This window comes from Somniosus microcephalus, chromosome 3 (genome assembly GCF_052327205.1).
Source record: "Somniosus microcephalus isolate GS21.2 chromosome 3, FLI_Smic_1.0, whole genome shotgun sequence".
In the NCBI taxonomy this organism is placed as follows: domain Eukaryota; kingdom Metazoa; phylum Chordata; class Chondrichthyes; order Squaliformes; family Somniosidae; genus Somniosus; species Somniosus microcephalus.
Window position 1 is genome coordinate 164,114,030 of NC_140989.1, and position 27,622 is coordinate 164,141,651.

At 43.8% G+C, this 27,622-nt stretch overlaps 1 protein-coding gene across 3 annotated transcripts; it reads right to left on the reverse strand.

The window, feature by feature from the left end:
- Positions 1-25,249, reverse strand: tab2 (TGF-beta activated kinase 1 (MAP3K7) binding protein 2). 3 transcript variants are annotated; one of them, XM_085981841.1, is made up of 10 exons: positions 25,101-25,249; positions 20,886-20,963; positions 16,443-18,091; positions 12,742-12,855; positions 9,703-9,895; positions 7,529-9,065; positions 5,311-5,471; positions 4,686-4,779; positions 2,564-2,644; positions 1-1,884 (listed from the first exon to the last, which is right to left on the reverse strand). In XM_085981841.1, exons 5-10 carry the CDS (start codon positions 9,802-9,804, stop codon positions 1,739-1,741), a joined length of 2,121 nt encoding a protein of 706 aa, XP_085837967.1. In that variant the 5' UTR covers positions 9,805-9,895; positions 12,742-12,855; positions 16,443-18,091; positions 20,886-20,963; positions 25,101-25,249; the 3' UTR covers positions 1-1,738. The 3 variants fall into 3 exon arrangements, with proteins under 3 accessions (XP_085837967.1, XP_085837966.1, XP_085837968.1); XM_085981840.1 differs by lacking the exon at positions 16,443-18,091; XM_085981842.1 differs by lacking the exons at positions 16,443-18,091; positions 20,886-20,963.
- Positions 25,250-27,622: the final 2,373 nt, after the last annotated feature.

The window sequence follows — 27,622 nt, forward strand, 5'->3', positions numbered from 1 at the left end:
TTTAAGATATCCCATTATGTTTTATTAATAAAACGTAAAACCAGTCAATTTTCATTTAGATCTGCAGATGAAGCTCAGGACCGCTGTGTGACAATATAACTGTTTCTATATACATTCTACTTCTCATAATTCAAAGTCCTTTTTTTTTACACTAAAAATGTTGAATTATCCAGTAAGGTCAATTGAGCAACATAAATAACAAAAGTAGGAATTTAGTACTTTAAAAAATTTGAATTAGCAGGTAATTTGAATTTGTGAACTTTGAATTATGCATAGACTGTACAGAACTTGTGGCATGGCAACTGAGTGTTTCTGGTCTGTTGATCTCAAATTCTTCGACACTTTGAAAGCTGCGATCAAGCACTGTATAATTGCACAGTGCCAGGAAAGCTGTGATCAAGTACTGCATATCATTGAAAAAATAAAATCCGTCTCAAATGGATAAATTGTGTATTTTAACACATGACCGTCACACTGATGTCTTATAAACTGCATTTGCAGGTCTCCAAGAGCATAATTTATAGAAATGCTGTACAGAAAGGCCACTGAAAGCTGCTTTATACATAGCTTCGTTTTTTTTTAAGTTAATTTAAGGCTTCACTTCTCATAGGTATCAAGTCGACTGAGACAATGATTTTACTAAAAACCGTTCAATGAAGTTAGCTACCAAAGTCTAAAGCATGATACATAGAGGTAATACAGGAAACTCAGGAGCAGAGGAAAAGAGAAGAGATTTCCCTCCCCAAGTTTCTCCCCTAAGGTACGGTAACGGCACGCATGGTTTCACCAGTGCCAGTCCACCCGATTACCCATCCTTCATGTGTGAATTTAGATGGTGACTGCCAGTAGGCCATTCAGTCACGGGGGTGGGGCCAACACAGCCAAACCCAAACCTGCCCTCACCAGATGAATACATGTTAACTCCTTCAGCAGGAGGCTCAACAGATAGGAATTAGGAGCAGCAACCCTTGAAGTTTTCCTCGCCATCTCTTGTACCTATTGCGGCCCTGCTGACCTGAGCACACAGGAAGGAATCAACCTAGAACCTCCCTGATTTTAGGGCTCAGTACAGGAAGCTTGAAGAGTAGATTGTATGGATTGTAGGAAACTTTGAAGTAATTTGCATGTGTAACATGGTCATTTTGTTTTTTTCGTCCCAACGCTGAATCTTATAAAAGCTGCAGAGCAGAAAGGTGATCAGAGCAGTGCGGTTTGTTAGTGATGCACACATTCTGTCCCACCCCATCCACAGGTTCTTTGAGGGCAGACTTTCCGAATGCCCTCTGATCTTCTCTCAGTTCATTCGGTTGCTTTTATTTTTTGTCGAACATTTTTTTCATTCTCATCTGCAGTATTCTGAGAATTTATATATTCTGTCTCCTTAAAATGTGTCTTGGGGAGGAAAGTGGGAGAAGAGGACAGGAGAGGCAATAAGACCCACAGCAGTTCATATAGATGTGGCTTTGTGAAAACCTTGTGTCTCGGTTTGTAACAATGCATCTGGTACGGGCAAACCTGGCTTCAGCTCAGGCCCCAGCAACCGACTGCACAATCTTGAATCTGTGCGTTCAATTCCGAAAACCACTGTGCTGAAATAATAATCTCCATTAAAGACCACCTGGTCCAGACTAAATTTCTTTCCAGCATTGTATTTGCTGAGTCACTGCAGTCTTTGTAAACAATTCCTTTCTCCCGGGATTTGTTGGGGCATTCGTCCTTTCACTGGAACCGTTATGGCTCAGAAATGCTTGGGCATCTCGCACTGTTCACAGCGAATCAGGGCTGGATGGTTCAGGAAGGTACAGGTGCTACAGTTCCACTGAGCCTCTTCATCCTCCTCTGGATCTAGTACAGGCTTGGGTAGTTTAACTGCAGGTTTCTGCTCTGTTGGAAACAAAATGTTAAAAAGGGTGTTGAAAATAATGTTTTCCCCCTTAACTTTCTCAAACCTATTGCATTTAATGGTAGGTTAATTCAAGAGAAATAGTCGAGAATTCAAAAACGATTTTACCTTGTCCACCCTTCCCCCACCCATAAGAACGTAAGAAATAGGAGCAGGAGTAGGCCAATCGGCCCCTCGAGCCTACTCCACCATTCAACAAGATCATGGGTGATCTGATCCTAACCTCAAATCTACTATCACTCTCCATCCCACCCGAACCCATGTGATCTCCCGGGAGAGGCGAAAAACCAGATTAAAAAAACCAATGGCCAATTTGGGAGAAAAAAATCTGGGAAATTCCTCTCCGACCCATGCAACTATTAATCACCACTTCTTGACTTAGCTTATCGCTCGGTTTTACTGCTTTCAGTGGTGAGTGCCCTGCTTTTCTTCTTATACCTGTCTGAATGCACTTTGTTTTAAAATTCAACATGCAAAAGTTTTTCCCATAACCTTTCTGTGGAAAAATAATCAAAAAATCCCCAAACATGACAATGATTAAGAGGAGTGACCAAAGGCTTAGTCAAAAAGGGAGATTTTGAGGACAGATGACAGAGCCCTCTCGTAATACAATCACCATTTGAAGTTGTTAGAATAGCGGTCATAAAATCTATACCTTACCTTTTGGTTTGGGCGGCACAGGACCTCGAAATCCCATATTGTCATAAAAATTGTGGATAGCACTGGGGTTAAAGTGTGGTCCTGCACAGAGAAGAGATCATAGGTTGGCAATATATCAATGTTTGCTAGATGCTCCATCTTGCAGATACCGAGTCAACATGTCAATAAGCCACATATTATAACATTATTTTTGTATTTACACTTCCTTGCACAAGATACTGGAAGGTGGTCCAGCTAGTGAGGGAGAGTCAGCACTTTCCACTAAACTCCTGCTCACCCAACTTCCCTTCCTGGCACTTATGAACAGATATTGTAAATGGTCCCCTCTTCAGACTCCGTCTCCCTCATTTTCAAAACTTCCATCATCATTCCCCCACTCTCAAAACTTCACCATCGACCCCTCTGTCCTCACTAACTACCACCCCATCTCCAAACTTTTGTCCCACTCCATGGTCATTGAGCATGTTGTCCTTTCCCAGATCCATGCCCACAACTCCTTGCTTGAATTCTTCCAATCAGATTTCTATTCCTCCCACCATACCAAAGTTGCCCCAACCAAAGCCACAAATGGCATTTCTCTATGACTGTGCCCGTGGTGTATTATCCTTCTTGACCTGTCTGCAGTTTTCAACATGATTGACCACACCATCGCCCTTGACTGCCCAGTTCAGTGGAATGTCTCTAATGATTCCAGTATGACTTATCCAAATCATAGCCAGAGCATGTCGAGCAATGGCTTCTCTTCCCACCCCAGCACTGACATACTTGCAGTATCTCAAGGGCTCATTCTTGGGCTCCTTCCTCATTTACAAGCTGCCCCTTGGTAATAGCATCAACAGACATGGGGTCAGGATCCACCAATGATACTCTACTACTCCATCACCTCTATTGACCTCTCCACTGCCTCTGTGCGGTCAGACTGCGTGGATGATATCTAGTCTTGGAGGAGCGAAATATCCTTCTGCTAAAAATTGTAAAGACCAAAGCTAGTCTTCGGCTCCAGTCACAAACTACGTTGCCTTATAACTAGCTCCATACCCCTCCTCAACATTCTCTCAGGCTGAAACCAGGCAATTTTAAATCCAGCAGCCTATCTGACCTCAAGCTGAGCTTCTGACTCCATACCCTCTCCATCACAAAGGCCGCCTACCCTCACTTCCGTAACATCACCCACCTCTGCCCCTCTTGCTGCTGAAACCCTCATCTATGCCTTTATCACTTCCACATGTGACTCTTCCAAAGCTCTCCTGGCTGCCTTCCCTTCCTCCACTCTCCAGAACCTTCGGCTCATCCAAAACTGCTGCCCGTATCCTATCGCACACCAAGTCCTGCTCACCCATCATTCCTGTCTAGACTCCTACCCAATCCCTCAAAGGCCTCAAATTTAAAATTCTCATCCTTGTATTTAAATCCATCGCTTGCCTCTCCTGTTTCAATCTTTGTAACCTTTGCCAGTCCTACAACGTCCCCCCACCCGGGAAAATGATGTCTCTCTAGCTCCAGCCCTACCTCTTCATCCCTTAAGGAAAGAGAAGTGAGCCAACAACCTCAATAAAGGCCCTTAAAGGGAGAAAGGGTGAAGGCCCAGCCAATGCCAGCACCTTCAGCAGACAGAGAAAAGCTTTTCCTGCAGGGAAAGAGGGCAGTTGAGTCAGTACCTTCAGGGGAGGACATGAGCGAGCAGGGTATCCATTACATTACTGTTCAGGCTTTTCATTACATAACTATGCTCAGGGTCTCTGTTACATGAAAACATCTTTAATGTTATAATAGTTTTCACATGGAGTTGTTTTGAAGTTATTGATGATTCTTGCACAAGTTAGATTGTGTGCGATAGGATACGGGCAGCAGTTTTGGATGAGCCGAAGGTTCTGGAGAGTGGAGGAAGGGAAGGCAGCCAGGAGAGCTTTGGAAGAGTCACATGTGGAGGTGACAAAGGCATAGATGAGGGTTTCAGCAGTAGAGGGGCAGAGGTGGGCGATGTTACGGAAGTTATGACAAGTTACGTTGCATTTGTATCAAGGTCAGGAAATATCAGTGGACACTGCCTACTTATATATTTTTTAAACTGATATTGGTGCAGCATATTGGTAGTGTCAATTAATTTGAAAATCAAACGTACCTTTTGCTTGAAATAGGTCAATCTCTTTGGTTATGCAGTCTATATCGATCTGCAGCTGTCGGTTGCTGCTTCGTAGCTGCTGCATTTCCTCTAACTGAAAGACCAAGATGTATACTGTTGTCATTCTCAGCAATTTCAAAGAGACACTAAATCACAGCATCATCAAATTATAGTTTTTACTTTTGATTTTACTTTATATTATAATACATCACTTAGTGCTTAATTTGAATCACTGGATAGTTCCAGTTTTTTTAGCAAAAAACAGCTTCGAATCGTCATTAGCCGTCTGCACGACAATGGTTGAGTGTGCGCATTTACAAAGGTTCCCCAATGATTGATGAGGGAAGGCCCTTATCAACTTTAATTCAAACACCTGATATGACAAATTAGTGTCCAGCACACATTATGGTACGCTCTCTTTATAGAATGGATATGAATCTTCAGCAATGAATACTACAGTTAAATTGAAAAAATTATGCTTTACTATATGAACTCAAAACAAAATGATCCAAAAGCTGTTTTAATTGCTGCGTAGAATAAATACATAAGTCTTAGCAATTTACATTAGTTTCAGGAAGGAAAATAGAAAGTAAATTTGTTAACATTGTTGCGGTGTGAATCGTACCGATGGGATCTGGGCAGCTGAATTCGATCGTTTCATGCGCCGTTGGGTGAGATCACTTTCCATCTCATTAACTTCACTTTTCAGTTTGTCCAGCTTTTTCTTCTCCAGCTCGAGTTCTCGATGCAATCGATCCATTCTGGCTTTTTGATGCACTAATAAAGCTGCAATGCACATCAGCAAGTCAACATACACATCACTGGGAAGTGGGCAAAACATAATTCTGTGCATCATAAAGAACTTAACACTAAAACCCCAAAAATACACCCTTTTGATTTGAACACACCTTTCTTGGTTTAACTATTCAACCATTAGAAGATTTATTTCATTGTACACCCAATACTTGCTAATTTGAAATAAACTAACACAGCTATCTCGAGATAAAGGTGGTTAAAGACAATCTGATAGTAAATAACATTTTTTATTATTTTTTTATTTATTCTAAGAAGTGTTGAAATTATGTTTTGCATGTCAGGCAAAACAATAGCGGTAAACCCTTGCCGCTACTGAACTATTCTCGTCAATTAATTCAAATGGGGCAGGTCCAGTTACTTATTGTCTTCACCTCTTCTAGCATTTTAAACTCATTACATTAACAGTAAAGTCTTATTTTCAATCCAACTCAAAGCCACATCTGCGTTGTAGTTACTATATCACACCCCTACAGTTATCAATGCTTCTAACTCTCCAACTTTGATTTAAATCCTCACATACATACCTCTCAATCCTAACTCCAAGTTTGTGGAATGTTGACCCTTATTCTTTTTCCTGATTTTCTTATCTAACTTTTTTTTATATTCTCCAACATATATATTTTAAATCGCTCACCACCTTAAAGCCACTTTCTTTCAAATAAGCCTACTGCTTTCTATTCCAACTGATTTGTTAATATGGCTCTCCCTCTCCGGACTCGAACCTTGCCTTTATCCACTCCTGTGCCATATTAGTTTAAATCCTCCACCCAGAAGGGCTGCATATCATTTGAGAGCAGGGAGTACAGTAGTACTGCTACAAGATGAAATGATAGCTGGAGATATAGTTATAGTACTGGAGTACAATGTGAGAGCAAGGAAGCAGCATACTAGTGTTGAAATACTACTCAAGAGCAAGGACTATAGTACTGGTGCTATGCAACAGCAGGAAGTACATTTGTAGTACTGTAATACTATGAGAGTTCAGTTATAGGACTGTAATACTATGAGAGTTCAGTTATAGGACTGTAATACTATGAGAGTTCAGTTATAGGACTGTAATACTACGTGATTGTAATATTACCCTCCTTCAGCACTACATGCAACCGGACTCTCCATTCCTCCGACTCTGACCTCTTGTGTATTATCTGTTGATGGTCGTGCTTTCAGCCACCTTGGCCCCATACTCTGGAATTCCTTCCCATGCCCCTCCACCTAAAAATACAGCTCCGTGAAGCGTCTGGAGATGTTTTTCCATGTTATATTACATAAATGCAAACTCATATTGAGAGCAGGGAGTATAGTATTAGTGCTGCAATATTATGAGAGCAGAGAGTACAGTAGTACTGTAATACTATGAAAGAGCACGGCGTACAATAGCGCTGCGATACTAAGAGCAGGAAATACAGAAGTAGCGCTAATACTATGCGAGAGCAGGAAATACAGAGCACTGTAATACAAGAGCAGGGAGTACAGCAGTAGTCCTGCAATCTAGGTAAGAGCAGGATTACAGTGGATGTGCTAGAATATTATACAGGACTGCAATACTGTGCTACAAATAAAACACCCAACACTCTGGTAATTTAATTTCTAGACCAAACTTGAATAATCTTTGCTGAAGTTAATTTTATTTATACTTAACGTATTTTAGTCGGGACTCCCAAGTAACTTTGCTGCCCCATTGTGCAGTTAGTGTGGCACCACAGCGGCCTATTGCAAAAAAATACAACTACATAAAGCTGCGGGGAAGCAGTCATTGATTTCTTTAACTAAAAGGCCGCTGGCCACACTTATTGCTCCTTTAAAGCAGATTTTACAGTGATACTACAGTAACAAAACAATTTTCTGTTCATTTAAGTGCCTCGCATGAATCCATTGCCCATTGCAAGATCTGCAATGGCAGCAGCACTCAATCTATTGCATTTTCAGTTTTTAACCTACCTATAAGAAACCCATCTGGGATGCACACAGGCTCAAACAGGTAGAAGTGTTAAACCTTGGGGTAGATAAACATTCAAAATTCTCTGTACCTTCTGTATAGGCAGCATCATCAGACCCCGTACTCATTCTTCGTGTGTTGCTGATCCGATCGTCGCGAGTTGAAGCAGGGTCGGTCGCTAGCTGCAAATGCTGGACAGGCTCGGGCTCCGCGTAATGATCAGGGAGGCTCAAGACATTGGAAGGTTCAAATGTTGGGGACGCAACCCCGGGGGAAATAGCAGGCGGCTTGTTTGGTGAAACCGTAATCTTAAAAGTGTACTTGGTATTGGGTTGGGTGACCACCACTCGAGGAGAAGTGGCAGCATTGCAACTGCCTGCACTGCGACTCTTGGGTGGGTGATGACGGATGTAAGCAGGCTGAATGAAAGCGGCCTGCTGAGGACCCATGCTGATTTGTCCTGCGGCACTCCGCGAGGAGGATGCCAACCCTGGGTTTGCCGATATGTACACAGTGGGCTGATTTCGCAGACCTGGCTCATCGCCCGCTGCCGAGTTTGCTGAGATATAGACCTTCGGCTGGCTGCGTCCGACCATCTCCTCGCAGGATGGAGGGCTGGCAGAAATGTAGACTGTGGGCTGACTCCTGCCTACAGGCTGGCTGCCGATGGAAGGTAAAGGGGCTGTGCGAGAGCTGGAGGAACGCAGCATAGTTGAATTATTCCTCTGTGGCGATTCAAGTTTGATCTCAATTTGGTTTTTCCTTGGCCCTGTTGAGATATTCTGAATATTATACTGACTGTAAATCGAAGGTTGTGCGCTATTAGAGGACTGATACGGGGGCACTTGAGAATTCGTAGGGGAGCTGATAGGCATGTACACATGAGAGGTCTGATGGCTTTGCTGGCCTGGGTACACAGACTGTTGGGATGAGGTATATGCTGAACCACACTGCGAAGTAACAGGGGTGCAGAAGCCTGGCATTTGCTCCACCTGCTGCTGATGCAAGTACTGTGGAGGCTGGAAGACCTGCTGCTGTGACATCTGGCGGCTTGTACTGCTTTGTGCCGTCACGTAAGGTCTAATGTAGATAGAATTAGCTTGAGGGCTATTAAGTACAGGCGGAGGCACACCACGTATGTGTAAAGATGTAGGAATGGTATGGCCAGTCTGAATGTTAGGTGCCAGAGTGACAGTAATTGGGTTGAACCTGGGCATTTGTTGGGCTGTGCTCGATATTCCCTTGGAGCCCAATGGCTGAAGAAGTCCAAGTTGCTGGGGCGAAGAAGGGCTGCGACTCAAGTCGATCGTTCCAAACATATTGAAGCCTGTGGTCAACTGAGTTGGTGTTACCTGCGGCTCTTGTGTGGGCTCATAGCTACTTAGAGCAGTCTGGAGTGCCCCATCACTGACGCTATGAGGCAGAGTTCTGCTTCCATTCAATTGACTTCCTTCCTTCCAGCGCTGATACACATTCTGGGACTGGACATCCAGATTGAGTTCAGACATGTGATTGTGAAGTCCTGAAATGTTGGACTCATCCAAAAAGTTCAGGTCCCCTTCTCCATAAAGATACTTGGTGCTCTCTTGAGACAAGAACTTACAGCAAGCATCCAAATTATTACCGTTCTAGAAAAAAACAGCAACAGAAAATTAGGAAGCAAATGAATGTGCCTCACATTAATAGTCCCTCTCTTTTAAATGACTTAATTCATTGATTGAGAATTTGCATACATTTAAATTACAAAGGAAAACACAAACCGCACTGCTTAAAATACTTCTGAAATTTCAGCACTCAATTTTCCTCCTCAGTGGGCCAGATACCAGTTCAATGTCAGGTTTTTCTTATGTTAGAAGCATGTACATGAGAAAGAGAGAAAAAAAGGAAGACGGTTGATTGGTTGGCCGAGACACCAGAACTCCTTGCTCTTTACAGTGTCATGAGCTCTTGAAGATGCACCTGGCCAATGAAGCCTCGGCTTAATATCTCAACCCAAGAGTGACAGCTCTGTCAATTCAGAATTCCTTCAGCACTTCCATGGAGTGTCAGCCTGAATTAAGCAATCTTGTGTGGAACATATGGAAAGGAACAGTCAGCACGAAGGAGGGATTATGAATAACTTGCCAGACTTTTTAAAAGACACCACTGCCATAATGAACAAGGGATGTTAGATTTGCAAAAATCAATGGACTAGTTTTCCACAGAGGTCAATTGCTAAAACTAAAGGATTGTGGAATCAGCTTGCTCAGATTTTACTGCACCTACCTGCAGTATACAGTGGGAGACAACACACTCGGGTACTTCAGGGAACTTTTGCCGCAGGTCATGCAGAACCTGAATATCAATTTGTTGGCTTCCCTGGGCCATTCGTATTCTGCCTCGTCAAGTGTGACACTGCGTTGGCACAAAGGTGCAAGCCTCAATCACAGCAAAACTCTCGTCTCCCATCAGGCATTTTCTAAAAGATACGGGTTGAAATAATTAGCTTTGGAATATTGGAAACATGTTTACTTAAAATATATGTAACTTAAGACCATCATGAACCTGCGCAGAGTTCATGGAATTTACAGCAAAGTGGAAGGCCATTTAGCTCATTGTGCCTGTACTGGAGCAGTGGAACTCCATGTTGAGTGGAACTTCACTAAACTCTTCTCACACAAAAGGTAGTGGAAATCTGGAAAACTCTCCCCCAAAACGCCATAGAAGCTAGAGGTTAAATGAAAATGTCAAAACTGAGATTGTAGATGAGTATTAGATAAGGGTATCAAGGGATATGGAAACAAGGTGGGTAAAAAGATAAAGACCAGCCATTATCCAATTGAATGGCAGAACAGGCTCAAGGGGCTGAATGGCCTACTCTTAGTCCGATGTTGAGTGGAAATTGCAAGATGTGTGAATTTCAGGAATCTGACTGTCAGGGACGACCACAGGCATAAGAAGGGGCTCCAGGTGGACTTGTTGAGCTCCAAGTTCCTGTGTTTGGGACACAGTTGGAGACACTACACCACCATACAGAGGGAAGAATAATCCCTGGAACACATGTTACACGAGTTGGTCACCCCACAGCGAGAGAAGAACAGTGAGCAGAGTAAGGGAAGTGAGTGACTGGGCACAGGGGAGGGAGCAAGGGGGGAAAACAAGAACTCTGGTAGAGGCTCCTGGGGGTCTTAAGCTGCCTGATGGATGCGCTGTGCTGATGGATACCTAATGGCACAGAGAAGAATAGCGCAACTATGGGGAGGGAAATCACGAGCGACAGAACCACAGAGCAAGTGTTAACCTGCAGGCAGGGGGTGGGGGGGAAAGCAATGAGTGGGTGAAGATGATTTTTAAGCAGCCTGAAATAATGGTTCACTGAGGAACCAATCATGGTATACACTTATGTCGCTGCCCAATTCTTGGGGAAACCAGATAGGCAAAGACCCAAGAAGCCTGCCCAGATTTTATCCTTTTGCAGCCACCCAATTCTGTTTCTCCACTGCATCCACCCAATTTTAGTGCCTGGCAATGAAATAATCTGTGACTGAGTCAATGCAGTAAAGTGAATTTATTAAATAATTATGGCAGAATAGGTAAAATAATATTGTTTGTCCCCTGCTCTATGTCACCCGATATCCACTTAGATAGCACTGTCTCCCCAATACCCACTCGCCATTTTCAAACTATTCCCTTCCCCCAATTATCCACTCACCCCAAATAAATATCTATTAGCCACCATCTGAACTTATCTCCTCCTGTATCCAAATTCTAACTACGCCATGCACCTTGATTACTGACCACCTAATTCCCCCAAATACTCACGTACCCCCTTTCCCCATCATTTCTCACTACACCTCTCTAACCCATCACTACCCGAATGCAAGTACTCGCCCCAAAATTCTTAATTCTTTTCTTTGCCTACTCTCAAACTGCTCACCATCTTGCATTATATCTCACCAGTCTTCTAAAATATTTCCACAACTCCCCACATTACACTTCTATATCCATTAATAACACCAACACCAGACGCTGTCCACTACCTTATAAAACACTCTACCTTCCAACTTCTTACCATCAGTACAACAGGAGATCCACTACCATATTAAAACAAAACACCTTTACCGATCTGTATTTAATGTTATCTCTTACCAAAAAGCTCGAGATGCGGATGGCCCCATTCCGTGCCGTATGGTTCTATGATTCTATATACAGCAAGATGGTATGAAACATGGACCAACCGGGAAGGGGTGGGGAGGTTGCTGTTTAGCTGTACTGGGAACAGGGCAGGTTATGGGGGCTTAGCAGCAATAAGGAGGATGGCCCTGGGGTAGAGTTTGTGGTTTGGCAGCACAGTGAAGGAGGAACCTGAGTTTTGGCAGAACAGTGGGGTAGGGTTGGGCTCACTGTTGGATTCTTGGGGTTTGTCAGCAGAGAGGATGCTGGGGGGGGGGGGGGGGGCATAGGTCTGACAGAACTGGTGGGTGCATAGCCAGAAGGTGAGGAGTTCCCAGGTCTGGCAGCATTGGTTTATAAAGTTCTAAGAAATAGATTCTTGATTGCTTTCTGGAAAATGAATAAATGCAGTTTTCCTTCGATAAATGAGTATCACAGCTGCATAAATAAATATACTGCACTCAATGTCTCTGTCTCTCTGGATGAGAAAGCAGATGGCTGCTTTCAAACAGCAAACTCACAACAATCTTTGCATCGCTTGAAAAGTAGATGTGAAGAGTGGGGTTTGCAGCCAGTATTGTCTATGTCTGGGCCCATCTCCCAGTCAATCAAACACTTGTAGAAATTACTTAAGAAAACATTATTTCCCTGGGATGAGCCTCTGTGTTTTCTTGCATAAAAACCTAATAATAACAAATAGCTTATACTAGTCCATCTTCCGTGGCATTGCATTCAGGGAAAGCGAGATGAGTGTAGGCAGGTAATTGGGCCAGAATGGTAATTCAGTTCCAATTCTAAACACTCACATTCTGTTCTTAGCTTTATATTTCCATTATAAATTCCTCTGTCCACATTCATAATGGAAATTGTCTGTGTAAACTTGTCACCCTGTAATTACACCCTCCTGCTGGTATGGTACTGCAGCGCCTCCACTGGGGGAGACACTGTAATTGCAGCATGACAAATCAACAACGGCAGCTTATATAACTGTGGACACAAATAAATTGAAAAAGTTCACAGGTGCGCCTAGGCACATGATTTTTAATATATTAAATAAATTGCTATCAGGTTAACATACAAAAAAATGAATCACCTCATAAGGCATCTGTTTTTTTCCCCCACGCAACAACAAATAATTGATAATTCACTCACCCACTGCAGCTGGATAAACAAATCTTATGAAAATAAATCACTGTTTCCAAAGAGTAAATGTGAACAATTTGACTGTCTGCCTCTGCGGTTCTCTTTCTCAGCTTGACTCGCTTTCTGAAGTAAAAAAAAATGAAATATTTTAAAGTGGAGTTGTAAACCTACTCAAATTCATCATTCCAGTTATTTACAAAAAGACACAAACAGAAATACTGTTATACAGAGATACTATTTTATTTTTCCACTGAGAAAAATAGATTTGTTGTAATGAAACCAGGCACAAGTGTGCAATCGTTGCTGTCTGTCATGTTGGAACTGGGACACACACTTTTAAAAGGCACTCAATGTAAAATAAAACAGACTAAACTTGTTGAAATCTGTTCTCTATCTTTTCTTCAAATTATTTTGAAAACAACCAGATACTGTTAGAGGCTGCAGAGGCGCACTGTACCAGTTGGGCAGACTAATTGCTAAAAGCATTCTTGAAAATTGTTCATTGTGCATACACTCAGATTGGTCAAAAATATAAAATTCAAGGCCAAGCTTGAGAGGCTGAGGACTTTTGAGTATAAACATTAAATGAAAACATTAAAAGGCGCAAAATACAGCTTTATGGTAAAGAAAGACTTGTATTTATATAGCACTTTTCACGACCACCGGACGTCTCAAAGTGCTTTACAGCCAATGAAGTACTTTTTGAAGTGTAGTCACTGTTGTAATGTGGGAAACGCGGCAGCCAATTTGCACACAGCAAGCTCCCACAAACAGCAATGTGATAATGACCAGATCATCTGTTTTTTGTGATGTTGATTGAGGAATAAATATTGGCTGGGACACTGGGGATAAATCCCATGCTCTTCTTCGAAATAGTGCCATGGAATCTTTCAGGTCCACCTGAGACAGCAGATGGGGCCTTGGTTTAACGTCGCACCGAAAGACGGCATCTCCGCCAGTGCAGCACTCCCTCAGCACTGCACTGGAGGTCAGCCTAGATTTTTGTTCTCAAGTCTCTGGAGTGGGGCTCGAACCCACAAACCTTCTGAATCAGAGGTGAAAGTGCTACCAACTGAGCCACTGGCTGACACTGTAACATTCAATCATGTTAAATATGTACATTTTTAATGTCCTTATGTTACAAACATTATTTTGTACTTAGAAATTTCAGTTACTGAAGGAAATAAATGGCATCAAAAAATGTTCCGAGTCACTTAAGAGGTTCACCAACTCCTTTTTATTTTTAAACGTAGTTCACATTTCAGGTATAGACAGGGCCTGCGACAGGTGGTGAGTGAACCAACATGAGGGAAAAACCTACTTGACCTCGTCCTCACCAATCTACCTGTCGCAGATGCCTGTCCACGACAGCATTGGCAGGAGTGACCACCGCACAGTCATTGTGGAGACGAAGTCCCGTCTTCACACTAAGAACACCCTCCATCGTGTTGTGTGGCACTACCACCGTGCTAAATGGGATAGATTCAGAACAGATCTAGCAGCTCAAAACTGGGCATCCATGAGGTGCTGTGGGCCATCAGCAGCAGCAGAATTGTATTCCACCACAATCTGTAACCTCATGGTAGAGTGAGGGATATGCCGGGCCATTACCATCAAGCCAGCAGACCAACCCTGGTTCAACGAGTGTGAGGAGCATGCCAGGAGCAGCACCAGGCGTACCTAAAAATGAGGTGCCAACCTGGGGAAGCTGCACCACAGGAGTACATGCATGCTGAAAAGCGGAAGCAGCATGCTATAGACAAGGCTATAAGCGATCCCTCAATCAACAGATCAGATCAAAGCTCTGCAGTCCTGCCACATCCAGTCGTGAATGGTGGTGGGCCATTAAACAACTAACGGGAGGAGGAGGCTCCATGAATATCCCCATCCTCAACGATGGTGGAGCCCAGCACGTGAGTGCAAAAGACAAGGCTGAAGTATTTGCAACCAACTTCAGCCAGAAGTGCCAAGTGGATGATCCATATCGGCCTACTCCCGAGGTCCCCACCATCACAGAAGCCAGTCTTCAGCCAATTCTATTCACCCCATGTGAGATCAAGAAACGGCTGAGCGCACTGGATACAGCAAAGGCTATGGGCCCCGACAACATCCCAGCTATCGTGCTGAAGACTTGTGCTCCAGAACTAGCCGTGCCTCTAGCCAAGCTGTTCCAGTACAGCTACAACACTGGCATCTATCCGACAATGTGGAAAACTGCCCAGGTATGTCCTGTCCACAAAAAGCAGGGCAAATCCAACCCGGCCAATTACCACCCCATCAGTCTACTCTCAATCATCAGCAAAGTGATGGAAGGTGTCATCGACAGTGCTATCAAGCGGCATTTACTCACCAATAACCTGCTCACTGATGCCCAGTTTGCATTCCGCCAAGACCACTCGGCTCCCGACCTCATTGCAGCCTTGGTCCAAACATGGACAAAGGAGCTGAATTCCAGAGGTGAGGTGAGAGTAACTGCCCTTGACATCAAGGCAGCATTTGACCGGGTCTGGCATCAAGCAGTCCAAGTAAAACTGAAGTCAATGGGAATCAGGGGGAAAACGCTCCACTGGCTGGAGTCATACCTAGCACAAAGGAAGATGGTTGTGGTGGTTGAAGGGCAATCATCACAGCCCCAGGACATCGCTGCAGGAGTTCCTCAGGGCAGTGTCCTAGGCCCAACCATCTTCAGCTGCTTCATCAATTACCTTCCCTCCAACATAAGGTCATAAATGGGGATGTTCGCTGATGACTGCAGTGTTCAGCGCCATTCACAACTCCACAGATAATGAAGCAGTCCATGTCCGCATGCAACAAGGCCTGGACGACGTTCAGGCTTGGGCTGATAAGTGGCAGGTAACATTTGCGCCACAGAAGTGCCAGGCAATGACTATCTCCAACAAGCGAGAGTCTAACCACCTCCCCTTGACATTCAATGGCATTACCATCACCAAATCCCCCACCATCAACATCCTGGGGGGTCACCATTAACCAGAAACTTAACTGGACCAGCCACATAAATACTGTGGCAACAAGAGCAGGTCAGAGTCTAGGTATTCTGTGGCGAGTGTCTCACCACCTGATTCCCCAAAGCCTTTCTACCATCTACAAGGCACAAGTAAGGTGTGTGATGGAATACTCTCCACTTGCCTGGATGAGTGCAGCTCCAACAACACTCAAGAAGCGCGACACCATCCAGGACAAAGCAGTCGGCTTGATTGGCACTCCATCTACCACCTTAAACATTCACTCCCTCCACCACTGGCGTACCGTGGCTGCAGTGTGTACCATCTACAAGATGCACTGCAGCAACTCGCCAAGGCTTCTTCAGCAGCACCTCCCAAACCCGCGACCTCTTCCACCTAGGACAAGGGCAGCAGGCACATGGGAACACCACCACCTCCAAGTTCCCCTCCAAGTCACACACCATCCTGACGTAGAAGTATATCGCCGATCCTTCATCGTCGCTGGGTCAAAATCCTGGAACTCCCTACCTAACAGCACTGTGGGGGTACCATTACCACACGGACTGCAGTGGTTCAAGAAGGCAGCTCACCACCACCTTCTCAAGGGCAACTAGGGATGGGCAATAAATGCTGGCATTGCCAGCGACGCCCTGATCTCAAACGAATAAAATAAAAAATCCTTCATCAGAACTCAGTTCTACATTTGAAGCATTAACACATCTGTTATCTACAAAGGTGCTGCCTGACCTGCTGAGTGTTTCCAACATTTTCTGCTTTTGTTTCAGATTTCCAGCATCTGCAGTTTTTTTGCTTTTTCCTTTTTTTGTATTGGTTGGTTCTCCTGGCTGGTCATTCAGGATTGGTGGTCCTCTTAAGTCCTTAGTAGTTTCTCATTGGCATTCTTGATTCAAAAATCCCCATCCCAATCAGTTCTGATTTGTAGCTGTTTTACTTTAGACCAATCAACAAAATGGGACTGGACAAGAAGTATTACACAACAGGAACTCTGTGCAGGTGTGAGATTTTTAATGTACAACTAGCGAATCTTTTATGGCGATATTCGCAGTAAGTCAGAGCGTACGGTGTACGCCTCAGTCTCCCAAATGCCTGGGCTTGGACGATAATTTTGTTCTTAAAGATGTATTTCCAACAGTTTTATGGGCAAGTTGAAAAATAGCTTCCATTGTGAGTGAACACGGTGCAAGAGCAAGTGATTATGCAACGATTGTGAGCAGTGTATAACAGCAAGAGTGCAGTGCATGTGCGAGATCCAATGAGAGTATTACGCGTGCAAGTGTAAATGAGAATGCTGTGCGAGTGAGAGATCGAACGAGGGCTTAAAGTCATGCGTATTTTCAATGCTTGATCTTTAAATCTATGCACAGAATTTCATATCATCTTTTATGCTCAGATCCTAGGCACTAATGAGGTTAATGAAAAGTTAAAGGGCAGGACATGACGTGCAGTGTCCCTACCATCATGTTACTGGTTGTAGCTATTTCTCCCAGCAACCCTCCCCCACCTACAGGTAAAGGGAAAACTGAAAGATGTGAAGTGATTAAACCAGGGGAGAGAAATAAGAAACAAGTGAGTAAAAATATTAGATCTGAAAGACAGGCTAGGGTGTGTGGCTCAAATATGTGTTCTTTATACAAAGAGTATAAGGAATAAATTGAATGAACTGCAGGCGCAAATTCAAATCGGAGGGTATGACATGGAAGAAAGAAAGGAAAGAATGAAAGCCATTACTGAGACAACTGCAAGACGGTCAGGACTGGGAACTAAGTATACCAGTTATACTAAGTTATGAAGTCTACAGGAAAGATAGGGAAAATGGCAGAGGGGGAGGAGCAGCCTTAGTGATTAAGGATGAAATCACTTCAATGATGAGAGGATATAACGAGAGATAAGCAGGCAGTGGAGACTTTATGGATAGAATTAAGAAATAGGAAAGGATTTAAGACTGTAGTACGAGTTGTGTATAGGCCCCCTGGTAGCAGCTGTGAAGTGCTAGTTTGTATAAATGTAGAGATTAGACAAGTGTGTATTAAAGGCAGTGGTTTTAATGGGGGATTTTAACTTTCATATAGATTGGGATAAGCAGACTAGCACCTGTCAGAAAGATAGTGAATTTCTTGAATGAGTCCAGGATAGTTTTCTACAACAATATGTCCTAGAGGCAACAAGGGGGCATGCCATATTAGATTTAGTAATGAGCCAGATTTAGTTAATAGCCTAACTGTGCATGAACATTTATCCAAAACGAACAAAACATGATCGAGTTCAACGTAGCATTTGAAAGGGAGAAACGCAAAACAGCTACTAAGATTCTAGATTTGGGTACAGCTGACTTCAACGGGATGAGACAGAGACTGTCCACAGTAAACTGGGCAAACCTGTTAATGGGTAAAATGACAGAAGATCAGTGGGAGATATTCAAAAAAGAATTCAAGGTGATACACAGCCAGTTTATACCCGAGGGCCAAGAGCTCCATTTGCCAAAAAAACCCAGCCATGGACGACTAAAGAGGTGAGGGACAGCATAAAACAAAGAAAAAGCATACAAAAATGCAAAAAATAGCACAGATCCTGGCGAATGGGAAAGATACAAAGAACAGCAAAGGGTCACAAAACAAACAGTAAGAGCTACAAAAAGGAAGTATGAAAAGAAACTTACAAGGGATATCAAAATCAACACAAAGAATTTTTACAATTACATTGGGGGGAAAAAAAAGAGGGTAGTCAGGAGCAATGTTGGCCCCTTAAAAACTGAAAGCGGTAATATTGTCAATGATAAGGAAATGGCAGACATGTTGAATAATTACTTTGCGTCAGTATTAAAAGTAGAGGAAGAAGATAGCATGCCAGAAATCCCAAAGAAATTAATATTGAATCAGGGACAGGGACTCAATAAAATTAACATAAGTAAAATAACTATTGAAGAAAATAATGGCACTAAAGAGTGACAAATCCCCAGGACCAGATGGTTTCCATCCCAGGGTTTTAAAGGAAGTAGGTGAGCACATTGCAGATGTCGTAACTATTATCTTCCAAAGTTCTCTAGATTCAGGAACCTTTCCTTTAGATTGGAAAATTGTGCATGTCACTCTGCTATTTAAGAATGGCGAGAGGGGGAAACCAGGGAATTATAGACCAATTAGTCTAACATCTGTTGTCGGGAAATTGCTAGAGTCTATAATTAATGATAGGGTGACTGAACACCTCAAATTTTCAGTTGATCAGAGAGAGCCAACATGGATTTGTGAAAGGTAGGTCATGCTTGACAAATCTGGTTGAATTTTTTGAGAAGGTGACTTAAAGTTGTGGACTGGGGAATGTCTATGGATGTTATTTATATGGACTTCCAGAAGGCATTTGATAAATTCCCACATAAGAGACTGTTAACTAAGGTAGAAGTCCACAGAATTGAGGGCAAATTATTGACCTGGTTAGGAAATTGGCTGAGCAGCAGGAGACAGGCAGTAGGGATAATGGATAGATACTCAAATGGGCAGGATGTGACTAGTGGTGTCCTGCAGGGATCTGTGTTGGGGCCTCAACCATTCACAATATTTATTAACGACTTACATGATGGCATAGAAAGTCATATATCCAAATTTGCTAATGACACAAAGATAGGTGGCAGTGTAGGTGAAAGCATAAAATTACAAAGGGATAGCGACAGATTAAGTGAATGGGCAAAACTGTGGAAAATGGATTTCAATGTAGGCAATTGTGAGGTCATCCACTTTGGACCAAAAAGGATAGAACAGGGTACTTTCTAAATGGTGAAAAATTAAAAACAGTAGAGGTCCAGAGAGTCTTGGGGGTCCAAGTACATAGGTCATTAAAATGTCATGAACAGGTTCAGAAAATAATCGAAAAGGCTAATGGAATGCTGGCCTTTATATCTAGTGGACTAAAATACAAGGGGGAAGAGGTTATTGCTGCCTATACAAAACCCTGGTTAGACCACACCTGGAGTACTGTGAGCAGTTCTGGGCACCACACTTTAGGAAAGATATATTGGCCTTGGAGGGAGTGCAGCGTAGGTTTACCAGAATTTTTTTTTTTTTTTATTCGTTCATGGGGTGTGGGCGTCGCTGGCAAGGCCAGCATTTATTGCCCATCCCTAATTGCCCTCGAGAAGGTGGTGGTGAGCCGCCTTCTTGAACTGCTGCAGTCAGTGTGGTGAAGGTACTCCCACAGCGCTGTTTGGTAGTTTCAGGATATTGAACCAGCGACGATGAAGGATCGAAGATATATTTCTAAGTCAGGATGGTGTGAGACTTGGATGGGGAACTTGGAGGTGGTGGTGTTCCATGCGCCTGCTGCCCTTGTCCTTCTAGGTGGAAGAGGTTGCAGATTTGGGAAGTGCTGCCGAAGAAGCCTTGGCGAGTTGCTGCAGTGCATCTTGTAGATGGTACACACTGCAGCCACGGTACACCGGTGGTGGAGGGAGCAAATGTTTAAGGTGGTAGATGGGGTACCAATCAAGCGGGCTGCTTGTCCTGGATGGTGTTGAGCTTCTTGTGTTGTTGGAGCTGCACTCATCCAGGCAAGTGGAGAGTATTCCATCACACTCCTTACTTGTGCCTTGATACCCAGATCAAGGGTTAAGTTACGAGGAGAGATTACACAAATTAGGGTTGTATTCCCTAGAACTTAGAAGATTAAGGGGTGATCTGATCGAAGTTTTCAAGATATTAAGGGGAACAGATAGGGTAGATAGAGAGAAACTATTTCCACTGTTTGGGGATTCTAGGACTAGGGGGCATAGTCTAAAAATTAGAGCCAGACCTTTCAGGAGTGAAATTGGGAAACACTTCTGCACATAAAGGGTGGTAGAAGTTTGGAACTCTATTCCACAAACAGCAATTGATGCTAGATCAATTGTTAATTTTAAATCTGAGACTGATAGATTTTTGTTAACCAAAGGTATTAAGGGATATGGGCCAAAGGCGGGTATATGGAGTTAGGTCACAGATCAACCATGATCTCATTGAATTGTGGAACAGGCTCGAGGGGCTCAATGGCCTATTCCTGTTCCTACGTTCTTAATCTAGGCTGATACTCCAGTGCAGTACTGAGGGAGTTTCAAAAGTACTTCATTGGCTGTAAAGCACTTTGGGATGTCCTGAGGTCATGAAAGGCTATATAAATGCAAGTCTTTCTTTCTTCTTTACTTACCTCAGATTGACTCATTCTTCCCATGTGACTGACTCCTGCTCCTCCCAACTGCATCTCCCAGATCCAGAAGAAGGTCGTCTACATAGATGACCAAGAGGGTAATTAGTAAATATATATTAATCCAAATTAATTTACAACAACATATCTATATCAGAAAAATTATGAAAAATTCACTTGACCTTCCCCCCTCACTTCACCATCACCCTACACTGCCTTCAAACTGAAACAGCTCTCCATTTCCTCAAAACTATTTTCTGACATTTACACATTATTCTTAAAAATCTTCCTCTCCCATATGTTAACAAAAAAAATGACATCTCCACCCTTCAGGATTTCCACTGCAGCCTGCATGACAAACAACCAAGAACAGAACACTCCCTGCCTTTCTCAGTGATTCACTCTTATAGGGACACAAAAAGCACACAGTCGTTAACAGCAAGACCTGCCCAGACCAATACCCAAAGTGGTTCGTACCAAGACCTCCAAAAATTCTGGTGCCAACAGGAGCAGCAGCACAAACCTAACGACAATGGAACCAGCCTACACTACAGCGAGACATGGAGAACACACAGGCCTCTGGCACCACAATGAAGCATAAAGAACAGGCTGGACTCTGGCACCAGTAAGAAAAACACGCAGGGAGCAGCATCGCTAAGCAAACTGCAGCAAAACCGATCACGCCACAGCAAGGCAGCGCTCACCTGGGATGACCGGACAACAGCCAGTCACTGACAGCTCTTGCCCCCCCCCCCCACCCCCAAAGATAACCAGACCCTGACCTTAGCAACAACCACCTCTTCAAACATTTCACTTCCCATTTTCCTTAACCGCACCACATCTCTATAATCCAATTTTTGGCTTTATATAGGATATTGACATATATCTCTATTGCCCTTAAGTATCTATATGTGCCTATCCTTACACCATATCCTCCTTATAATGGGGGCTCAAAATTGTACACAATACACCAACAGTGGATTAACAGTTTCATACAAGCTCCTTTTACATTCAGATACAAAATCGGGAATTCCTTCTGCCTTTTCTCTGACTTACCTACCTGCACTGGTACTTTTAATGACCAGTGTATCTGCACACCAATACCCCTCTGTTCCTCTATCTGCTTAAAGTATATTTCCTTTCCCTGTTCTTGCTTTCAATCTGTATCACTTGACAGTTATTACGTTGAACTGCATCTGCTACTCGTCTACCCATGCGGCCTCTCTACCTCAGCCCCCCTGCAGTCTTTCGTGATCCTCAGCGCAATTTGCCATACCTCCCAATTTCTTGCCATCAGCAAATCCCCAAATTGATGCCTCAATTCCTAAGTCCAGGTCAGTTATATGTAGATAATAAGAGCAGCTCCAAGACAGACCCCTGTGGAACACCACTCACCATATCTTCCTCTACCCATTGCTTTCTGCCTTTCAACGCTTTCCTCATTCCCCTTAATTCCAAATGCGAATGATGTTACCAGGGATGAGGGGTTACAGATCTGAAGGGACTTGGGAAGTTAGGGCTTCTTCATTGGTGCTCATCAGGTCAAGGGATGACCATCGAATCTTACAGTACAGGAGGCCACCATTCGGGCCATTTGTGACTGTGCCGGCTCTTTGAAAGAGCTATCCAATTAGTGCCACTCCCCCGCTCTTTCCCCATAACCCTACAAATTTTTCCTTTCCAAGTAGATATTCAATTTTCTTTTGAAAGTTACTATTGAATCTGCTTCTGCCACCCTTTCAAGCAGTGCATTCCAGATCATATCGTGCAAAGTACAAAAAATTTCCCCTCTGGTTCTTTTGCCAATGACCTTCAATCTGCCCCCTCTGATTACCGACCCTCCTACCAGTGGACACACTTTCTCCCCATCTATATCAAAACCCCATCTAATTTTGAACACCTATTAAATATCCCCTTAACCTTCTCTGTTCTAAGGAGAGCAGATAGAGGTCTTCATGGCTACACAAGGTAAGTAGTGTTTCCACTCCACATAGAAATGGTGTTTAGAGAAGATAGATTTTAAGATAAAGGGGAGATTAGAAAAAATGTTTTTTACATGGAGGCTAAATTCTCTGCCACAAACTGTGGTCGAAGCAAAGCCAATAAATTCTTTTAAAAATGGAATTAGATAATTGCTGGAAATGGAAGAACATTAAAGGGTCTGGGAAGGGAGCAGGACATGGGATTGGACTCGGTGGCTCATGTGGACCAAAACACCAGCACAGACTTGATGGGCTGAATGCTCGGTTCCTATGCTGGACCAAAAGAATTTTACAGCACAGAAACCAGGCAATTCCAGAAAGGCCATTCAGTAGTCTTCAGCTGTACTGATACAATTTTCCATGCAGTTTGGCCTGAAAAGGTAAAAAATACCGCACGCGTGCAATTCAGGATCCACCTCTCGCAAAAAGCCTAGGCTACTGCCCTTCCTCATCTAGCAGAGGCGCAAGACTCACAGAAATAACAGACATGTCAAATGCCAGCCATGGCTCAGTTGGTAGCACCCTCGCCTCAGAGTCAAAAGTTTGTGGGTTCAAGCCCCACTCCAGGGACTTCGAACACAAAATCCAGGCTGATGCTCCAGTGCAGTACTGAGAGTGCTCCATTGTCGGAGGTGCTGTCTTTCGAATTCCAAAGCACTATTTTGAAGATGAGCAGGGGAAGGAGTGCTCCCTGGTGTCCTGGCCAATATTTATCCCTCAACCAACCTCAATAAAGGCAAATTATCTGGTCATTATCTCATTTCTGTTTGTGGGACCATGCTGTGTGCAAATTGGTTGCCTTTACATTACAATAGTGACCACACTTCAAAAGTACTTCATTGGCTATAAAATGCTTTGGGACATCCTGAAAGGTGCTATGTAAATGCAAGTCTTTTTTTTCCTTTCTTTAAATGTCACTAAAAGTCTAAGAAAAATAAACACATATTGCAATCAAACAAAAGTTAGCATCATTCACCATGTACAGGCATCTTCAATATCACCAGCATGCAAAGTCCTACAAAGTCAACACCAACTACAATACATATTTTAATTTAAGATAATTGGCAAAAGAACCAAGGGGGAATGAGGAGAATTTTTGTTACACAGTGAATTATGATGATCTGGAATGCACTGCCCGAAAGTGGAAGCAGATTCAGTAGTAACTTTCAAAGTTACTTGAAAAGGAAAAATTTGCAGGGCTATGGGTGAGAGAGGAGGGGAGTGGGACGAATTAAATAGCTCTTTCAAAGAGTCAGCACAGGCCAAATGGTCACCTTCTGTGCTGTAAAATTCTGTATTTCTTTTGGTCAGTTGGGTAACTGACGTGCAGAAATCCATCAACATGTTCAGAGTCCAATCAACTTAGGCAAAGGCTGAGAGGAACCAAGGGTTAGGGATCGCCAAGTAGGGATTACATGAGTTTGACCAGTATCCTGCTGCTTGCCCAGGTAGGACCGAACTGTTAGGCCATTGGCTTGCAGGCTTATCTGGAGCGGAGTAGTCAGAGTCCCAATCCCACAGTGACACGTCTACCTCTCCTGGGTTCAGTAATGAGACAAGCTGAGTTGTCTTAAGTACTGGAGACTTTCCCAGCTCAGGCAGTGGATTACCGAGGCTGCCTCAAAAGGACAAAGTTGGTTGCAATCTTCCATTGTTAGGCCTGTCAACTTCGATCCAACTTGACTCCAAACATATGCAGCTCACACCTGCCCACCCTCAGGGCATAATCCAGTTTGTCATTAAGTCAACCGACAATATCTATTGACTCTCTGTGGGGAAACAGCAACTCACGAACAGTTTCAAAGGGAAAGCCCAAAAGGTGCAAAGTGTGCAAGCTGAGCACTTGGGCCACTCTGAGCAACATTAATGAAAGGCTGGGGTCAGGTACTTTGGGCACACTGACCCACACTAACAAGTAACCTGGGATAGGATACTCAGGCCACACTGACCAACACTAATAGGGGGTCTGGGGCAGGGTGCTCAGGCCGCACTGATCCACGCTAGGAGGGCCTGGGTACTCAGGCCACACTGACCCCACACTAACAGGGGGCCTGGGTACTCGGGCCACACGAACAGGGGGCTTGGGGCCTACACTGGGAAGTGGTAGCAATGATCGGCACCAAGAGCCCACAGCCCCCGGCCGCACGATGACGGCTAATCCCGGATTCCGGGCCCCGCGGCAGAGTTCGTCTCCCCCGCTCCCGGTTGCGCGATGCGACACTGCCGCCCCCCTTACCGTCACCGCCGCTCCTCCCACCCCGCTCTCTCTCTCTCCAATCGGATGGCCGCCGGCTCCACCCACCCGGCCGGGCTACTCTCACCCGCGGCCGTCACCGATCCAAGAGAAACCAAAATAGCAGCACAACATGGCGGGGCCTGGCGGCAAAAGCTCGCGAGAACGCCGAACCTCGCGAGAGCTGGCTGGGTAGACACCGCGAGAGTCAGTCTCCCCACACTGTCTCTGCTCCTGGCCAACCAACCTCTCTCACTCTGCACACCACACAGTGTGGGACAATACTTCCATTACAGAGATCCGTTCATCCTGATGGAGTTGACCTGCTTTTCAATATTAATTTTAAAACCATGGCAGGACAAGTTGATCAAGTTGTTAAAAAAACATACGGGATCCTGGGCTTCATAAATAGAGGCATAGAGTACAAAAGCAAGGAAGTTATGATGAACCTTTATAAAATACTGGTTCAGCCTCAACTGGAGTATTGTGTTCAATTCTGGGCACCGCACTTTTGGAAGGATTTGAAGGCCTTGGAGAGGGTGCAGAAAAGATTTACAAGAATGTTTCCAGGGCTGAGGGACTTCAGTTATGAGGATAGACTGGAGAAGCTGGGGTTGTTCTCCCTAGAGCAGAGAAGGTTGAGGAGATTTGATAGAGGTGTTCAAAATCATGTGGGGTCTAGACAGTAGATAAAGCGAATGTTTCCATTGGCGGAAGGGTTGAGAACCAGAGGACACAGATTTAAGGCGATTGGCAGAAGAACCAAAGGTGACATGAGGAAAAACTTTCTTACGCAGCGAATGGTTAGGATCTGGAATGAGAACATAAGAAATAGGAGCTGGAGTAGGCCATTTGACCCTTCGAGCCTGCTCCGCCATTCAACAAGATCATGGCTAATCTTCAACCTCAACTCCACCTTCCCGCACTATCCCCATATCCCTTAATTCCATTAGTTCCCCAAAATTTATTGACTTCTGTCTTGAATATACTCAACGACTGAGCATCCACAGCTCTCTGGGGTTGAGAATTCCAAAGATTCACAACCCTTTGAGTTTAGAAATTTCTCCTCATCTCAGTCCTAAATGGCCGACCCCTTATTCGGAGACTGTAACCCTGTCTTCTAGATTCCCCAGCCAGGGGAAACATTTTCCCAGCATTAGCCCTGTCAAGCCCCTTAAGAATTTTATTTGTTTCAATTAGATCACCACTCATTCTTCTAACCTCTAGGGAATATAGGCCTAGTCTACTTAATCTCTCCTCATAGGGCAATCCCCTCATCCCAGGAACCAGTCTGGTGAATCTTCGTTGCACTCCCTCTAAGGCAATTATGTCTTTCCTTAGGTAAGGAGACCAGAACTGTACACAGTACTCCAGGTGTGGCCTCACCAATGCCCTGTATAATTGTAGTAAGACTTCTTTACTCTTATACTCTTAATCTCTTTGTAACAAAAGCTAACATACCACTTGCTTTCTTAATTGCTTGCTGTACCTGCATGTTAACTTTCTGAGATTCATGTACAAGGACACCCAGGTCCCTCTGAAAACAAACATTTCCCAGTCTCTCACCATTCAAAAAATATTTTGCTTTTTTGTTTTTCCGACCAAAGTGGATAACTACACTTCCCACATTGTATTCCATTTTCCATGTTCTTGCCCACTCAGTCAACCTGTCTATATCTGTCTGCAGCCTCTTTGCGTCCTCCTCACAGCTTACTTTCCCACCTAACTTTGTATCAGCAGCAAACTTGGATACGTTACACTCAGTCCCTTCATCGAAGTCATTAAAATAGATTGTAAATAGCGGAGGCCCAAGCACTTATCCTTGCGGTACCCCGCTAGTTACAGCCTACCAACCCAAAAAAGTCCCATTTATTCCTACTCTCTGTTTTCTGTCCATTAACCAATCCTCAATCCATGCTAATATATTACTCCCAATCCCATGAGTCCTAATTTTGTGCAATAACCTCTTGTGTGGCACCTTATCGAATGCTTTTTGAAAATCCAAATACACTATATCCACTACAAAAGCAAGGAAGTTATGTTAAACCATTATAAATCACTGATTCAACCTCAGTTAGTGCATTGAGTCCAACGCTTGAAGGATATCAAGGCACTAGTGAAGGTGCAAAAAAGAGTTACAACGATGATACCAGAACTGAGAGGTTAAATCTTTTAGGAAAGATTGAACAGGCCGGGGCTCTTTTCTCTAGAAAAGGTATGGCTGAGGGGTCACCTGATAGAGATCTTTAAGATTATGAAAGGGTTTTATAGGGTAGACGTATGGAAGATATTTCCATCTGAGGGGGAGACCAAAATTCGGGGACTTAAATATAAAATAAAAACAAAATGCTGGAAATACTCAGCAGGTCAGGCAGCATCGGTGGAGAGAGAAACAGGGTTAATGTTTCAGGTCGATGACCTTTCATCAGAACTGGAAGTTAGAAGTCTAAGTTTTTAACCAAGTGCAGAGCCAGGTAAAGGGGGTGGGGTGGGAGGAAAGAACAAATGGAAAGGTCAGTGATAGG

Bases quoted from the DNA above. Each gene is read 5' to 3' on its own strand.
- tab2 (XM_085981842.1), bottom strand. From the start codon at position 9,804: ATGGCCCAGGGAAGCCAACAAATTGATATTCAGGTTCTGCATGACCTG. The intron at 9,066-9,702 runs GTAGGTGCAGTA...GTTTTTTTCTAG, and splicing joins TCTCCCACTGTATACTGCAG to AACGGTAATAATTTGGATGC. The intron at 2,645-4,685 runs GTACGTTTGATT...TTCTCTGTGCAG, and splicing joins TGACCTATTTCAAGCAAAAG to GACCACACTTTAACCCCAGT.